The following is a 16,013-nucleotide window of genomic DNA, read 5'->3' as shown; positions in this document are numbered from 1 at the left end:
ACCACTGATGATTCCCTTCTGAGATGGGGAGGGGATGTTGGAGCAGGGCCACAGGTTTGGTGATAATAAGGAGAGAGGCACTGTGATGTGTTTTTCCGTTATCACAGGAATTAGTCAGGGTGAATTCTATTAACAGCAGCATGAGGTGACTCTGTAGCTGGAACTGGCTTCACAGGCAGGGAAAGACTCAAATAAACCAGAGCTGTGGGAATAAAGAAATTAAATGACTTGATGAGAAATCTGTGTTCTTTCATCAGACACTTTCTTTCTGTGCAACGTCTCTGGGGATATGTGCTAAAGTAAATGCTATTTTATAGGGTAAATATGCTCCTGAAATGAAGATAAAACAGGCATACCGTTGAAGAAGCTCAGAGAAGCCCAGACCACTATCATATTTAAAAGCCTAATTACTGGCATTAGCAAATATCATATTAGACATAATATGGCTGCCGCTTGTAGCGCAGGACCCATTAAATACGGCGGAAATCATCCATTATTTGCCATTATATTGTAAATTAATATTCTAGGGAGTTTTACTGTATCAGATGTGAGCAAACCTCTCTGCTTGTCGTGGAGCCACGATATACAGTCCTCTCTGCTTGGCAGTGCCTGCTTGGACTTGTAGTACAACTAAAGACCCATCCATTAATTGCCTCTGTTACTTAGCATTTTGTCTGAGATAAATCATAGTAGATCATGACTAGCAGCTGATATGGTATGTCAGTACAGAGCGGGAAGTTACTGTAGTACCACAAACGGCGTTTCGGCTCATACCATACTGCCATTTCCTTGCTATGAGATTATATAGCCCATTCATGCACACAATAAAATCAGGCCCGCTCAATTTAACCCAGGCCCTGCAGGTCCTTTGTTTAGAATTGATAGGGAGAGAGAGAGCGAGAGGCAGGTTCGAGGCAGAAAGGTTTTAACCCTGTAGCCACCAGTCTTTAAAGAGCATATGAGACAAACATTTACTTGTAACAGTATTAATAATTTATTAAATTGTGTTTGATTTGATTCATAGTAATAGTAAATTAAAGCAGGACTTATTTATTAGCTGAGCGCCTCATCATTAGAGAAAACCAACTCGGCAGTTTCCTGTAAATGCGTTTCCACCCCCTTTCCCCCTGTAGATAAGGGTATTGCTCTTCTAGCTCCAGGCCCTATATATAGTTCCACCCCTGATACCAGCAGTAGCCACCAAAGCCTTATAAAACATGACATGCTTAAGCAAAGATGGAATTAACATTTAACATTAGGCAGAATAGCGCTGTGCCTAGGGGAAGAAGAGGCATATTTTCTCCTGTACTGTGCATAAGTACAAAAAAATGTTTCACTTTCTTTCATCAGCAAAGACAAATGAACTGACAGTATGAGAAAAATCAACCCATGAGCATTAATCTGAAGAAATGTGAGTGATACACCGTGATAGAACGCACAGTGTAAAGAGGTGTTCTTAGTAGGTAATGTGGCGCTTAGGAACAGTTCTATGCCCACAGGCTCCAATTATTCAATCTGCTCTCTGTTTTAGTAGGCCTGAGACAAGCTCAGAACATTATAATGCAATGGAGTTTTCATTTCACATTAAATACAATCCATTTCTTCCTCTTTGTAACATTGATATTTAATATAGACCGCTGTTGGCCTTAAGATAAGAATAGCAATATATTAAAGAAAGTGCATATTATGTCATTATTATACTTGTACGTACATTAAAATAAGTTTAGCAAAACATGCAAAGGGATAGTGCTGATCGTGATCAAAATGTACTTCTAAGAATACATAATAACAGAGAGTTGTCTCAGATATAGTATGATATTTATTCCTTACATCAAAACACTACATCTAAAATGCAATGAATGCAAATCAACAATATGAAATGAAATATAAATCCAATGTATTAATAAGTAGTAAAAATACTGTACAATTGCATGCATAAGTATAAGCCTTAGGGCGGTAATGTTATGTATTATTCTCCGTAATAAGGAACTCATACAGTATGTTGAATGCTTGTCCACTGTGAATTTGGAGCAACAGATTACACAGAGTGTTCTAGACCCAGTGGCACAGTTAAGTATATACTGAAGGTAATGCTACCCATACACTTGTGCGATGCCCCGCGACGCGACATTGCGGGGCATCGCATCGGCAGTTCAGGTGCGATGAAATCGCACCTGAACTGCCAAAGTGATTATCATGCGTTCATGCGATAGATCACATGGTAATCATGTGATGGGCACTTCACCGCCGAGTGGGAGCGGCCTCTGGCCTCTCCCGGCGATATATCTCATGTGGGTTTAAAACCACATGCGATCGCACTGCGATGCAACAAATATTAAGTGCAGCACATAATATCTTGAGACGCGATATATGAGAGCGGCGTGCCCGCGCATTGCGTCTCAAGGTACTAAAATGTGCATACAATCCTTCGATTTCTCTCGCAGATGTGGTCGAAATGGAAGGATAGTACTGATAATCTCATAAGTGTATGGGCACTATAACTGTTAAGAAATGCAGCGCTTAAATTTCCTCCAGTAAATCACATGGGGGGTAATTCCAAGTTGATCGCAGCAGGATTTTTGTTAGCAATTGGGCAAAACCATGTGCACTGCAGGGGAGGCAGATATAACATGTGCAGAGAGAGTTAGATTTGGGTGGTGTGTGTTCAATCTGCAATCTAATTTGCAGTGTAAAAATAAAGCAGCCAGTATTTACTCTGCACAGAAATAAAATAACCCACCCAAATCTAACTCTCTCTGCACATGTTATATCTGCCTCCCCTGCAGTGCACATGGTTTTGCCCAATTGCTATCAAAAATCCTGCTGCAATCAACTTAGAATTACCCCCATGGTGTGGACAGAGATAATAATGTATTAGTTACCAAACAGTGGACACAAGCACTGATCTTCCCAACACCAAAACCTCTCTCTTGATAATAGAGAAATCTGACTCTGAATGTAAAATGCCTTCACCCATGTCCTATGTGATCTCATCTGTTGACACTGGGATCCGGTCTGAAGATTGACAGTGTCTAGGTCGACAATGTTTAGGTCGACCACTATAGGTCGACAGTCACTAGGTCGACATGTTTTCAAGGTAGACAGGGTTTCTAGGTCGACAGGTCAAAAGGTCGACATGAGTTTAAAAAAAAAAAAATTTTTGTTTGAACTTTTTCATACTTAACGATCCACGTGGACTACGATTGGAACAGTAACCTGTGCCAAGCACAACGAGGCACCTTGCCCAAAGCATGGCGAGCGAACACGGTGCACTAACTGGGCTTCCCGGTCACTGTACAGAGAAAACGACACCACAAAAAACATGAAAAACTCATGTCGAACTTTTGACCTGTCAACCTAGAACATGTCGACCTAGAAACCCTGTCAACCTTCAAACCCTGTCGACCTAGTGACTGTCGACCTAAACATTGTCGACCTAGACACTGTCGATCTAATGATCCACACCCGTTGATGCTATGTTTCCAAATCATTCATTATCTCAAACAAGTTGCAAGTTAGCAAATATATAGTGCACTTGGCATTATAAGAAATTTGGTGTAAAGATGAAAAACTATTATAGGAAAGTCATAAAATTCCATGATGCACAGGAGTGGCACAATTGTACTTGGAGACATATTTATTATTGGGTAAAAAGCCCTATGGCCATTGAAAATGTGTGTTTTTGATGCAATACATCAAGGAAGATAAATCTTTTGGCAACTTGCTGTCCATAGCTTCAAACTGCTTATTTAGCAAAGATTGCAGGATGGAGTTAACAGAATATAATCAATGAAAAAATTCCTCATTCCTTGAATAAAGCATTTTTTTTTAGCTGACAATATATTTTGTAAAACTTTTATTTATTTGATTTCATATTTATCCGTATTTAAAAAAAAGAGTTTTAGCTGTATCATGTATGTGCATGCCCTGTAATACTGGGTACACACCAGGATGACAGATTGGCTGTCCGGCTGATCTGCCACCTATTACTTATCAATCGTCCGCTCAATGTGTTGTGACTGATATCACATTTTGGCGGGCATTTACATGTGCCTGCCCTAGTTGTGATGTCAGTCACTGGAGGCCTCTGCAGGAAGTGTACAGGCGGTTGGCTGACCGCTACACAGCCGATGTGGTATGATGTCGTTCACAGTATCTGCCTTGGCAGAATAGCAAACTTGTGATGATAAATATCATGGTAATTGCCACTACTTGCTAATGTCTTTCAATAACTTTAATTGGCTCAAAAAAGTAGTGCACCTGCATCCATACAGCCCACACCCCCAAGTTTCCTGACTGTGACTGCTGATGAAAGGCCCAGAAGTACATGGTTGCAGGATTTTATACAAAATGGCTCATATTCTGTTATCATACATCCCATTGACACTTTACTCTCCGGTTCTATTTTCCTAACCTTTCAGGACAGTGAAAAATGTTATTGATATCCGTGGCCAAATTGTCTGTAGAACACCCAGAACTTTATTTACAGTCATGTTTTAATTAGCTGGAATTAACAACCTCTCCCAAAGCTGTGCACTTCCATTTTCCACACAATCATCCTGAACAAAAGCTCTCAGGAACAATCGTAAGCCTGTCTTGCTCCCATTCACCACAAACTAATGGTTGTAGGACAACTCCTCATACTGAAGATCTCAGTGATTTGTTTCAAAAAAGTAATTATTTAGATACTGTTTTTGTAATTAAATTACAGATACACCTTTGTTGTTCTGTAATTGTGTATGTGTGTCATTTATTATTCTATCTATCTATCTATCTATCTATCTATCTATCTATCTATAAGAATGACAAGTGAAATTAATACCATTAATTATATTGCTGCAATGGCACCTGTTAATATATATTAGGCATCATTTGAACACTCAGTTCTTGAAGTTGATGTGCTAGTAGCAGGAAAAATGGAATTTGACAAGGGCCAAACTGTGATGGCTAGATGTCTGGGTCAGAGGGTCAGAGGGTCTCCAAAATGGCAGGTCTTGGAGTGTTCCTGAACACGGCCATCGAGATGGGAGAGAGGTGGTACTATATACCAGGAGGGGTTGCAGGAGCCCGTTTACGTCCCCACCCCCTCCTTCCTTAACCTGCACCATGTTGGGCAGTTGTTGGGCTTTGGAGAGAGGTTGCTGTCAGTTCTCACTCCCTGCATGATGTACAGCGGGAAGACGGGGAATCCTCCAGATCTGCCCCTCTGACCACCGAGCTACACACAGTATTTTTTTCAAAATGCTAGTATGGAGGGGACCTGGCCACACCTCCCCAAGTCGGCCACACCGTCCTCCTAGTACCGGGGCCCAGCAAAGCTGTTGACATCCCTGTTCCCGATATACAGTGGTTAGTACCTGCCAAAAGTGGCCCAAGGCTCATTGATGCACGTGGGGAGCGAAGGCTAGCAGTCTGGTGTGATCCCACAGAAGAGCTACTATCACACAAATTGCTGAAAAATTAAAAATGCTGGCTATGATAGAAAGGTGCCCAAACACACAGTGCATCACAGCTTGCTGCATATAGGGCTGCGTACAGGGCCGGCGCTACCACTAGGCAGCTTTAGGCAGCTGCCTATGAGCGCCGGCCACTGGAGGGCGGTACCGCACGCTGCTGATGAGTGCTCCTATATTACTGTCTTAGCTCAGCTCCACCTCTTCCTTAAGAGATGAGGAGCGGAGCAGGGATGCCATAGCCGCCCCCCCCCCCCTCTGTTATCAGCCGGCACACACAGCAGCACTGACAATGTAAGTGTATATTACCTGGCAGCCGCCTCTTCTTATGTACACTCCTCTCTGCAGTCCTCGCCCCCCTCCCGAACATAAAAGCAGTAACTGATAGGGGGGGGATGGGGGTCGAAGGCAGGGTTGATTGGAGCGTTCGCCCCCTCTACCTCCTCCCTAGCAAAGTCCGTCCTTGATCCTCTTTCTATTCAGTGATTGCAGCAGTCCAGCACTAAGCAGCATGTGAGGATGCCACTGTACACACCTCCTCCCCTGTGATCTACGGAGATCAGTGGCAGCCCCTCTCTGCATGATTTATTAGGCTGTGCTGTGAGTGTGAACGGAGGTCGTAGACTCGTAGGTGGTGGGGGAGGAATGCAGTGCAAACAGTGTCTAGAAAGTTATACTGTGTGCAGCCAGCTCCCAGCATGGTACTGGGCTAAGCATAAGGAGGCACAAGCCAGACCAAGCCAGGGGTGAGGGGTGCTGAACATTCAGCTTGTGGAGCTGAATAGGCTGAGCTGCAGTTTACAGAGGGACATGTAGTAATGGCTAGCACTAGCAGCAACAGCAGATGTGATCCTGTTCCCTCTCTCTCTCCCTGGCCACATTACACTCACTGTAGTCTGCACATCCAGCAGTATGTACTCCCTGCCCTGCTTCACGTAGGTAAGTGGCTGCCGCTGCAAATATGGACACCCATCCAGGGCAGGTACGTGGCTAGCGGCACCTTCCTGTGACTACTTTGAGCAGAGACTGGTGCTCTTGGTCCTTGGCATTGTGCGTGGGGAACTCCTGCATGTGTCTGTAAATGGGGGGGGGGGGGGGGGGCTACAACTAAAATGCAATCATAACTTTGCAAACTGCAGTTTTTGAAGGTTTGACTGCATTTTCCAAATACTCAAAGCTCTGGAAAGGTGACTGATAGGCACAGCCAGGGATGTGCTGCTGACATGACGGAGAGGGCCCTCCTGTCTTTAGGGTCCTATGGCCTCCCAAAGGCTTAATCCAGCCCTGGGCTAGCGGTTCTTGCACACCCTGGGTACACCTGCAGCATTACAGCAGCAACCTGTCCTAGAGTTCCCACTAAGAGTCAGCACACTGGGCGTGATGGGGATGTAGCTGGGATCCCAGCATTAAGCATCCTGGCGGACCGAATGCCATCTCCGGAATCCTGACAGCAGTCAAAATGCCAACAGCAGTATCAGTAACAGCTGGGTTCCCGAACGAAAGTTTGGTTAGAGTTAGGCTGCAGGGGGTGGGGAAGGTTAGGGTTAGGCTGCAGGGGGTGGGGGGGATCAGTGGTGCAAGTGGGCGGGTACGGGTGGGTACGGCGTACCCGTAAGAATTTAGCCGTGGGTACGCCGTACCCACACCGACGGGCCGCCGCTCCACGCCGTCCCGCCGCCCGCCGTGACCGTCCCCGCCGCACCCGCCGCTGATGTGAGGGAAGGAGAGCGCAGCCTGTGCCTCTCCTTCCCCTCAGTCTCCGGCGGGTGTCTCACAGTTTAATTCAGCGCGATCCGTGAGCCAATCAGAGCTCGCGGATCGGCGCTGAATTAAACTGAGACACCCGCCGGAGACTGAGGGGAAGGAGAGGCGCAGGCTGCGCTCTCCTTCCCTCACACAGACAGACGGCAGCGGTGAGCAGGGGACTGGGGGGGGGGGGGGGCATGTATAACTGGCACTGGGGGATAACTGGCACGGGGGGGGCATGTATAACTGGCACTGGGGGATAACTGGCACTGGGGGGGGGCATGTATAACTGGCACTGGGGGATATCTGGCACTGGGGGGGGGCATGTATAACTGGCACTGGGGATATCTGGCACTGGGGGGGGGGGCATGTATGTATACCTGGCACTGGGGGCATATCTGGCACAGGGGGGCATATATACCTGGCACTGGGGGATAACTGGCACTGGGGGGGCATGTATAACTGGCACTGGGGGATATCTGGCACTGGGGGGGCATGTATAACTGGCACTGGGGATATCTGGCACTGGGGGGGGGGCATGTATACCTGGCACTGGGGGCATATCTGGCACAGGGGGGCATATATACCTGGCACTGGGGGATAACTGGCACTGGGGGGGGGGCATGTATAACTGGCACTGGGGGATATCTGGCACTGGGGGGGGCACATATAACTGGCACTGGGGATATCTGGCACTGGGGGGGGCATGTATACCTGGCACTGGGGGTATATCTGGCACAGGGGGGCATATATACCTGGCACTGGGGGATAACTGGCACTGGGGGGGGCATGTATAACTGGCACTGGGGGATATCTGGCACTGGGGGGGCATGTATAACTGGCACTGGGGGATAACTGGCACTGGGGGGGGCATGTATAACTGGCACTGGGGGGGCATGTATACCTGTCACTGGGGATATCTGGCACTGGGGGGGGGGCATGTATACTTGGCACTGGGGGCATATCTGGCACAGGGGGGCATATATATACCTGGCACTGGGGGATATCTGGCACTGGGGGCATATCTGGTACTGGGGGCATTTCTGTATCTGGCACTGTTGGGCAATGTATATATGACACAGTGGGAGCAATGTGTATCTGACACTGTGAGGCAATGTATATTGGCACTCTGGGGGCATTTCTGTATCTGGCACTGTGGGGCAATGTGTATCTGGCACTGTGAGGCAATGTGTATCTGGCACTCTGGGGACATTTGTGTATCTGGCACTCTGGGGACATTTGTGTATCTGGTACTCTGGGGACATTTGTGTATCTGGCGCTGTGGGGCAATGTGTATCTGGCACTGTGGGGTAATGTGTATCTGGCACTGTGGGGCAATGTATATCTGGCACAGTGGAGGCATTTGTGTATCTGGAACTGTGGGGCAATGTATATCTGTCACTGTGGGGCAATGTATATCTGGCACTGTGGGGCAACGTGTATCTGGCACTATTGGGGTCATACGTGTATCTGCCCCATCCCCCATATGTGTATCACGCCCCCATTTCCATTGGCCACGCCCCATGTGGCATTTGGCCACACCCATTTTTTTGCGCACGCGCCTTCGGCGCGCGCACACAGTACCCGTAAGACATTTTTTATACTTGCACCACTGGGGGGGATTAAGGTTAGGCTGCGGGAGGGGGAGGTGAGGGTTAGGCTACAGGGGGTGGGGAAGGTTAGGGTTAGGCTGCAGGGTGGTTAGGGTTAAACTGCAGGAGGGGGAGGTGATTGTTAGGCTGTGGGAAGGGAGAGATAGGGTTAGGCTGCTGGAGGAGAGATTAGGGTCAGGTTTAGGCTGCAGGGAGAGAAAGTTATGGGGAGGATTAGGGTTCTCTTACCTAAACTCCCCTGTCAGGTTTTAGCCAGTCGGAATCGGTATTCTGACCGCCGACATCCTTACAGCCAGTATACCATACCCATCCTGCGGGATGTACTAATGGGAAAATGTGGTAAAAACCTAGTTTTGGGGGTTTTATCCACATTTCCCGTATGTGCTAAGACCCGCACGCTGGGTTTCCGAAAGGGGGGATGGGGCAGGGGCGGTATTGTGTAGCTTTGCCTAGGGCGCCTAGAAACCTTGCACCGGCCCTGGCTGCGTAGCTGCAGACCGGTCACACTGGCCATGCTGACCCCTGTTTACTACCAAAAGTGCCAACAATGAGTGTCAGAACTGGACAATGGAGCAATGCAAGAAGATGGCCTGGTCTGAAGAATCACATTTTCTTTAACATCATGTGGACGTCCGGGTGAATGTGCGTTGTTTACCAGGATGCTCTATGGGAATAGATGACAAGTCGGTGGAGGCAGTATGATGCTCTAGGCAATGTTCTGCTGGTAAACCTTGGGTCCTGGTATTCAAGTAGATGTTACTATGACACATACCACCTACAGTACTTAAACATAGTTGCCAACCAAGTACCTTTATAGCAGTGGTACTCCCTGATGGCAGTGGCCTTTTTCAGCAGCGTAATTCACTTTGCCATAATGCAAAAATTGTCCAGGACTAATGTGAGGAACATGACAAAGAGTTCAAGGTGTGGACTTGGTCTCTAAATCTGTGGGATTTGATGGAAAAACAAGTCCAAGCTACCTCTCAACTTTCAGGACTTAAAGGATCTGCTGCTAATATCTTAGTAACATACACCACAGGACTCCCTCAGAGGTCTTGTGGAGTCCGTGCCTAAATGGTTCAGAGCTGTTTTGACAGCACAAGGGGTCTTGACACCGCTGTCCTTGATATGCTCCTTTCTCCTCTATCCACCATAACTCCACCATTACCTCTGTACTTGATTCTGTTTTCCCCGTCTCCTCTGTCCCCCTCTGCTGTTCTAAACCCCATACCTGACACTCAAAACTGACAAGATTCCTGCAAAAATGCTCACGCACTGCCTAGCGCCTCTGAAGGAAATCTCACTCTCTGGCAGACTTCTTTCATTTCAAGTTTATTTTCTCTTCCTACAGCTCTGCACTCTCCCTCGCCAAGCAATCCTTTTGCCAATCACTCATCTCTTCTCAGTCCTCCATACCATGCCACCTCTTTAATACCTTCAACTTTGCCTCCTTCTTTTCCTCAAAAATTGAGGCAATCCATCGTGAACTCTCCTCCTGTCTCCCCTTGGCAGCCCCACTGCCCCCACCATCCTCTCCCTCCTACCATCCCACCTTGTGCTCCTTCCGCCCTGCCACAGACAAGGAAGTCCACGCCCTTATCGTGTCCTCTTCCTCCTCCACCAGCCCCCGAGCTCTCTTCCCTCCCGCCTCCTCCGCCCCCTCTCCGTCACTGCCTTCTCCCACCATGCTCACCTCTTCAACCTGTGACTCTCTGCCGACATTTTTCCCTTACCATTCAAACATGCTCTTGTCTTACCTATTCTTAAAAGACCCAACCTTAACTCAAATGCCTCTAAACTATTTGAGCGGCTGGTATACAGCCATATCACCAGCTACCTCTCTGACAACTCCATCCTTGATCATCTTGAATCTTTTTTCGCCCACTCCACTCCAGTGAAACTGCCCTGGTTATCCTGCTGAATCTCTCTGCAGCCTTTGACACTTTAGATCATCCTCTCCTCCTCCACACTCTCCAGTCAATTGGCCTCTCTAGCACTGTCCTTGCCTGGTTTACCTCTTACCTTGCTAACCGCTCCTTCTCTGTGTCTGCCTCCGGCTCTACCTCCCCATTGGTGTCCCCCAGGGTTCTGTCATTGGACCCCTTTTCTTCTCCCTGTACATCTCTTTCTTAAGTGCGCTCATAAGCTCCTTCGGCCTTTAATACCACCTCTATGCTGACGATACACAACTATACCTCTCCTCTCCTGACCTCTCTCCCTCTGTTCTCTCTTGGGTTTCCAGTTGCCTCTGCCATTTACTCCTGGATGTCTGAGCACTCTCTGAAGCTCAACATAGACAAAACTGAACTCATCATCTGTCCGCCATCCAGAGTCTCCACTCCACCCCACCCCCCAATATTTCTATCACTGTCGACAACACCATCATCTTCCCCGTTCCCTAACTCCACTTCTTGGGCATCACTCTTGACTCCTCTCTCTCCTTCACCCCCACATCCAATCTTGGCTCAATCCTGACCATTCCAGCTATGCAACATCATTTGCATCAGGCCGTTCCTCTCCCAGAGTGCGACTAAACTTATTATCCACTTACTAGTCATCTCACGGCTTGACTGTTGCAACATTCTCCTCACTTGCCTCCTACTCTCCCATCTTGCTCCCCTTCGATCTGTTTTCATCTCCACAGCTAGACTTATCTTTGTCTCCCACCGCTCCACGTCTGCCACTTCCGTTTTGTCTCCCATTCTCCTACAGAATCCTCTTCAAACTCCTCACCCTCACATACTAGGCCCTCTCTATCTCCACCGCTCCATACATCTCCAACCTCATCTCCGTACATAAACCCCCCCCCCCCCCCCCCCCCGCCCTCAATGAACGTCGCCTCTCCTCTACCCTGGTCACTGCATCCCATGCACAAATTTAAGATTTTACCTGTGCTTCCCACCTTCACTGGAACAAGCTCCCTCGCTCTAATAAACTCTCCTCGAGGTTGCAAAGCTTCAAACGGGCACTGAAAACTCACCTAGGTTTTGCGTACCCTTCCGCATAACCCAGTCTTGAGGTCACTCTCCCATCCTCATGCCTTGGCCATCTCTGCCTCACTTACTTCCTGCCACCAGGCAACCTTCCGCTTGCTTGTGCCTCATGTCACCTGTCTGTCCCTAGATCCCTAGATTGTAAGCTTTTTGGAGCACGGCCCTCTTTTCTCCTGTTCTCAAAGCCCTCTTCTCTTGCACTTAAATTACAGCCCTCTCCTACTCAGTGACTGTCTATACCTGCATCTCCTCTTGCTTGTGACTGTTCATCCCTTCACATGGCTGTCTGCCCCCCAGTAGTGCACCGATTATTCCTTTGCTTCCTTACATCTCACCTGTATTGTGTACTGAGAACTGTAGTGCTAATTGTTACCTGTACTCTGTTTTATTTTTTCTGTACTGTTCAGTTCTGTATACCCTGTATTGTTCTAATGTGGCGCCTTATAAAAAAATGTAATAATAATAATAATAATAATAATAATAAAATTAATAATATTTGGGCATCCTATGGTTCCCACCAGGGCACTTCTAGAGGCTAATTTGATTTAAACACAGTAATCTCTCTGCATACTCATTGTTCTCTTTTTCTCTATTATTCTGTACTGCCTTTCTACCATTGCACTGTATTTCTTCTTTCTTCCACTAGCCCCTTATGTGCTGAAACACACTACCCGGCTTTTGCCGGCCGGGAAAAAGCCGGACGGCTTTTTCCCGTGCCGGCATTGTAGTTAACAGTGTGAGGGCTAGGGTCCCTTCACACTGCACGGCCCCGGCCCGGCTGCCGGGTTGCAGCCGGGTCTCACCACTGGAAGGTCCGGCGGCCGGGCGGCCGCCGGGCCGTCTTTGGAGCCAGTAAACCATGTGTGTGAAGGGGAGCTTTCACACACAACGGTTTTTTCTGAAGCCGTGTCTGATGCTGCGCATGCGCACAGCATCACACACGGCTCAAAGCCGTCCTGTGTGAGCGACTCTGCCGGTTTCTCCCGGATGGCAAAAAGCCGGACAAAGTTTGTCCGGCTTTTTGCCATCCGGGAAAAACCGGAGTGTGTGTTACAGCCCTTATTCTGTTGTTATGTTCAATCCAAGCTGTTGTATGTTGTATTAAGTGTTCATGTCTTGTCTTGCAGAGAGATGCAAAGGGCCAGCAGCTGTTTGACCTCCTGTGCCACCACTTGAATCTGCTGGAGAAAGATTACTTTGGAATCCGCTATGTAGATCCTGACAAGCAGAGAGTAAGTGTGACAACACCTGTTAGTGTATATTAATGGTTTGTAGCAGTGTGAGAGTAAGAAGTGATTTCCTGCTGTGTCAGTGCTATTTTGCAATGCCACATACCTACTGGACTTTTGTACTAATGCCCCCATTTCTATGGGAAAGCACATGCATATACAGGCTAAGGTGTGGGAATGGAAATCCTTGCACTGTCTGATAAGAGGAGGTAGGCAGATCAAGGGAGTTCCTCTGTGATTCTCAGTTACCTAAGAATTGAACATTTGGGCCCAATTCAGACCTGATAGCTGTTGTGCGAAATCGCACAGCGGCCAATTAGCAAACGACTGCGCATGTGTATGAATCGTAATGCACAGGCGCGAGGCCAAACTGCGAAAAAATATTGCGTCTTTTTTTATCGCTAGGCGAATGCAGGCTGATTGACAGGAAGCGGGCGTTTGGGGGTGGTAACTGCCCATTTTCTGGGAGTGTCTGGAAAAACACAGGCGTTCCCAAGCGTTTTCAGGGAGGGTGTGTGATGTCAGCTGCAGCCCGATCAGCCTGTTTCTTTCGCACTTTAGGAGTAAGTCCTCGGCTGCGAAGAGACTGCACAGGCTGGAAAAATCATTAGATGGTGAGTAAGTTGCGAACGGATTTGCAGCTGACCTGCGTTTGCAAAGCTTTTCGCACGGCATACGCAGACTTGCACGGGGCAGTATTTCACTCTCTCTGGGCGGCGACTATCCAATTGCAAACCTCTGCAAATTCGCAGAGGTGTGATCAGGTCTGAATTAGGCCTCTTGTTTGGTGGGATGAGATTACACGTGTCCACATACATTTTTGCTGCAGTCGAGCTAAACACGCCAGGTTCTGTGAGACTGCTAGTGTTGATGCGGCTAAGACACACACAGAGACTGTACTGATTAACACTTGTATATCTGTGTGCAACTGAGTCTCTGATTCCGCATAAGAAGTGCGATGATGCAGCGCCCGTGGCTTTTTCCATGCCAAGTTCTGTTTTGCTTCATATACAGGTTCAGTCACACACAGATATACAAGGGACGCATATCAAATATCAAATTAATCAGCACAGTCTACAAGTCACATTGTGTTGCAACTTAGATGCATTTTTCAGGAAAAAAAAAAAGACGACTGACGCTAGCGGAGTTGCGGGCGACCTGTCATCTCACTGAACCCAGGCATCTACCGCTGTGTGGCGTACTGAGGCTAGATGTACTGTATGAGGACACTGTATTCAAGTGAAATGAAGGGGGTGGAGAGGATGCACCCTTTTATAGGGAGGACACACCTTTCCCTGCAAAAGATCCTGGATTTTAGGGCCTACTTCAGACCTGATCGTAGCCGTGCAAAATTTTGCACGGCTATGATCAGCCACCCTGACATGTGGGGGGACGCACAGCACAGGGCTAGTCTGCCCCGCATGCCAGGCCCTCCCCATGCCGCACAGGTACAAAAGCGTTGCGCAGTGGCGATGCTTTTGTACCTGAAGAGTAGCTCCCTAACAGCACAGCTACTGCGCACTGGCAGGGAGCTGCTTGTTGCTCTCTGGGTCGCAGCGGATGCGTGTGACGTCATGCAGCCGCCGCGGCCTGCCACCTGCACGATCCGGGCATGCCTGCATTGCCCGGGCCACGCCCCCAAAACGGCGGCCCAACGCCACCAGCCCGCCCCCTCCCGCCGAGCAAACGCCTCTGCCTGTCAATCAGGCAGAGGCAATTGCTGGGCAGAGATGCCGAGCACTGTGGCGCCGGCGCATGTTCAGACCTGATAGCCCGCTGAGTGATAACGCATAGCAGTGATCAGGTCTGAATTAGGCTCTTAAGGGCCGTACTGACTGGGAGATTTCCCCAGAGATGTGTGCTGAGCGGTCTAGCAGAGACCGCTCAGCACACATCTCTCCCCCCACTCAGCACAGCGCGATGTGCTGAGCGAGGGGGGGACGAACACGGGGGGGCTGCTCATTTCACCCAGTGGTGAAATGAGCGACCTGCTAGATTGTGCGTGCATGCAGGTCAATCTAGCACCGGCGACAGCAACGCGCGGGACAGCGCATCGCTGTCGCCGGCATCCCTACACGCTAATTTCTAAGCAATCTAGTCAGCTGAACATCGCTCCGTGTGTACCCCCCTTTAGTGCCAGAGATTGGGACTTGTCCCTACACATTTAATTAGACTAGTTTGGGCCCTTCCAGGTGCAGGTCTGCAATAAAGTGGATTTCTGTAAGAGTTCCCTTTCTCTCGTGATTAAACTGACAAGAACTAGCTTAAACAAGCAGAATCTTAGGAGGAAAACTAGAAAACAATGTAATTAAAAAAGGCATTGGCTCTATTACAGTAGTAACTTTGTTACATTAATGTGACATTTTTACTTATTGCACCATGGCCTTTTTTTTGAATATCTGCAAGCCCACAAATGTACAGATGATTCCTCATACATCATTGCTGCAGTCACACCAAACAGCTCTGTCTCGGCGCACCAGGTCCTGTGAGACTCTAGCGGCGGGTGTCATTTTTGCCTAAAAAGCATAATGGTCCCAATGCGATGTGACTAGGACACACCAAGAGACTGCACTGATTCATTTGTTATGCGTCACTTGTATATCTGTGTGCGACTGAGTCTCTGAATCTGTATACAGAGTGCTACAATGCAGCAGCTATGGCTTTATGCCATATCACACAATGTACAAGTGTCATATACTGTAGCAAATGAATCAGCCCAATCTCCTTGTGCGCCCTAGTTGCAGTGCGGTGCGACCAAGATGCATTTTCAGCAAAAAAAGATGTCCGACACCGGCAGAGTTGCACTGCACATGGCGGCTCACTCACAGCCGGTATCTCGTGTAGCATGGAGTATTGAGGCTAGATGTATGAGAACACATCTTTAGATGGAGATTGCTTTAACGGGTGTTTTTAAAGACCCTAAGATGGGCGTGGGTGCACATTAAGAAGCAATGCTGATGGGCAGGTGTTGCAGATCAC

General features: G+C 48.2%; 1 protein-coding gene across 1 annotated transcript in view; it reads left to right on the top strand.

Moving 5' to 3' along the window:
- Positions 1 to 16,013, top strand: part of FRMD5 (FERM domain containing 5) — a 96,379-nt gene that overhangs the window by 13,588 nt on the left and 66,778 nt on the right. Inside the window, exon 2 of the mRNA XM_063925483.1 lies at positions 12,933 to 13,037. Coding sequence (XP_063781553.1) covers positions 12,933 to 13,037 — 105 coding nt within the window. The remainder of the gene's footprint in view (positions 1 to 12,932; positions 13,038 to 16,013) is intronic.

This window comes from Pseudophryne corroboree, chromosome 6, assembly GCF_028390025.1.
Source record: "Pseudophryne corroboree isolate aPseCor3 chromosome 6, aPseCor3.hap2, whole genome shotgun sequence".
Taxonomy (NCBI): domain Eukaryota; kingdom Metazoa; phylum Chordata; class Amphibia; order Anura; family Myobatrachidae; genus Pseudophryne; species Pseudophryne corroboree.
This window is presented reverse-complemented; position numbering and strand designations above follow the sequence as displayed.